The sequence below is a fragment of the Penaeus japonicus genome, unplaced genomic scaffold (genome assembly GCF_977035675.1).
Source record: "Penaeus japonicus unplaced genomic scaffold, GWHDUDI00000001_assembly GWHDUDI00000004, whole genome shotgun sequence".
Taxonomy (NCBI): Eukaryota; Metazoa; Arthropoda; class Malacostraca; order Decapoda; family Penaeidae; genus Penaeus; species Penaeus japonicus.
The window spans coordinates 1,564,330-1,566,829 of record NW_028234406.1 but is presented as its reverse complement, the minus strand read 5'-3'; the positions used below and the strand labels follow the sequence as shown (position 1 = coordinate 1,566,829).

Below are 2,500 nucleotides of genomic sequence, written 5' to 3'. Positions count from 1 at the left end.
ACGACTTCCTCGGTGCCATCACCCTGGACCTCAACCGATTCCCCCGGGGTGCCAAGAACTCGAAGCTCTGCACCTTGGACATGCTCAAGACGGATGGTTCGGTGCCAATGGTGAACATCTTCAAGCAGAGACGAGTGAAGGGATGGTGGCCCTTCTATATCAAGAAGGAAAACGAGGAGATGGAACTAACGGTTGGTATTGTGCTAGGGGGGGGTTGGGGAGGGGGGTCGGGGGTTGAGTTTGTCTTGTGCTGTGGGGGTTGGGGGGTTGGGGGTTGAGTTTGTCTTGTGCTGTGGGGGTTGGGGGGTCGAGTCTGTCTTGTGTTGTGGGGGTTGGGGGTTGGGGGGTGTTGGGGGTCGAGGTCTGTCTTGTGTTGTGGGTGTTGGGGGTCGAGTCTGTCTTGTGCTGTGGGTGTTGGGGGGTCGAGTCTTATGCTGTGGGTGTTGGGGGGTCGAGTCTGTCTTGTGCTGTGGGGGTTGGGGAGGGGGGTCGGGGGTTGAGTCTGTCTTGTGTTGTGGGGGTTGGGGGGTTGAGTCTTATGCTGTGGTGTGATGTAGCCTTTGTAGTTCAAAGGGTTCATCAAGTTATGCTGATATGCTTGAGTCTCTTGGCAGTCTTTGGGGTATGAACCTAGTTGTGGAATGCATTGCTAAGGTGGTGTGTGTGTGGGGGGGGGGGTGCTTTGTTTGGTGTTAATTTCTTGAGTGTTCTACTATTGTGTGTTGTTGTGTTGTGTGTGTTTTTTTAGGGAGGTTAAGTTCCTAAGAGTTAAACTTGTCCGTTGTGCGATGAATGTATGTATGCTGGGTGTGTATGTATGTTGTGTGTATGTATGTTGTGTGAGTGTTAAGTTCTTGAGCGATATGTAGTCATGTGATGTATGTATGTCCGGCTGCGTTGCATTGTGAATGGCAATACATTCTGTGATGCTGTGTCATGCAACGAAGTGTTGCGTCATGCATCCGAGAGGCAATGCGTCGCGTGGTTACCGGTTGCATGATACTGTGTCACGCCATGCTGTCATGAGACGCTGTTTTACGATTTGTTATCATGAGTATTGTGTAATTTTCTTTCAGTGCCAAGGTGACTTACTATCATGAAGTGTATTGCATTTTTTTAAATGTTTTTCCTTATAAGAGTTTTCAGTCATAAGACGGTGACAATCCTTACGAAACACTGATTACTCTCAGGTCAAGAATTATCATATCTTTGGTATTTTTTCAAAAAAAAAATCATCATCATCATCTTCACTATGCTTACAATACACCGAGAATATTATACATATAATCCATTATAAATGACACATACCTCCTTAAATCTTAAAAAAGCAAGCACAAGCATCATCAAAACATGTCTCAACCCCTCTACAATACCCCCCCCCCAAAAAAAAAAAAAAAAGAAACTAATAATAATAATAATAAATGAATAAATAAATATAATAATAATAATAATAATAATGATAATAAAATAAATAAATAAATGATAAATGAATAAATGAAAAATAACACCACACACACATAATTACAAGGAATATACATAGACAGAATCTACATCTATTTTATTTATCCACAGGGCAAAGTTGAGGCTGAGATTCACCTGCTAACGAAGGACGAGGCAGAGAAGAACCCAGCAGGACTCGGCCGCAACGAACCCGACCCGCTGGAGAAGCCAAAGTAAGAATAAGAAGGAGGAGGAGGAGGAGGAAAGATGATAACGGGAGGAGTAAGAGGGAGGGAGAGGATAGGTGGGACGGGGGGAGGGGGGGTGAAGGGAGAAGGGAAGGGGTGAGGAGAGGGAGGGGGGCAGGGGAGGGGGAGGAGAGAAAGTAGGAGGGAAGGAGGGAGGAGGTAGAGGGGTGGGAAGGAGAGGTTTCGAGAGAGAGAGGGGAGGATAAGAGAGAGATTGAAATAGAGAGTGAGAGAGAGAGAGATAGAGAGTGAGAGAGAGAGAGTAAGAAAGAGAGATAGAGAGTGAGTGAGAGATGGAGAGTGAGAGAGAGATATAGAGAGATAAATAGTAATATATATATATATATATATATATATATATATATATATATATATATATAGATAGATAGATAGATATAGATAGATAGATAGATAGAGAGAGAGAGAGAGAGAGAGAGAGAGAGAGAGAGAGAGAGTGAGAGAGAGTAAAAGAGAGAGATGGAGAGTGAAAGAGTGAGAGAGAGAGAGAGAGAGAGTAAGAGAGAGATAGAGAGTGAGTGAGTGAGTGAATGAGTGAGTGAGTGAGTGAGAGAGAGATAGATAGAGAGAGAGAGAGAGAGAGAGAGAAAGAGAGAGAGAGAGAGAGAGACGAGAGCACAAAATACCACAACAACACCATTCACGCCACCAAAACAACCACCAAAACTAAAACTAAAAAAATAAAAGAAAAAACAACAACAACAAAAAAACACCACTACTAAAAAAAAATAATAAAAAAAAAAAATGCCAAGCCCCCCTGTACTAACCACACATCCCTACTTCCCCCCCTACAG

The 2,500-nt window shown here is 43.7% G+C and overlaps 1 protein-coding gene across 4 annotated transcripts in view; it reads left to right on the top strand.

Moving 5' to 3' along the window:
- The window catches only part of LOC122252678 (otoferlin), a 390,650-nt gene that overhangs the window by 387,949 nt on the left and 201 nt on the right, over window positions 1–2,500 (top strand). For all 4 annotated transcript variants that reach the window (XM_086535872.1, XM_086535873.1, XM_086535871.1 and 1 more), the window contains 2 exons: window positions 1–191; window positions 1,573–1,673. The exon at window positions 1–191 is cut by the window's left edge and continues 28 nt beyond it. In XM_086535872.1, coding sequence (XP_086391998.1) covers window positions 1–191; window positions 1,573–1,673 — 292 coding nt within the window. The remainder of the gene's footprint in view (window positions 192–1,572; window positions 1,674–2,500) is intronic.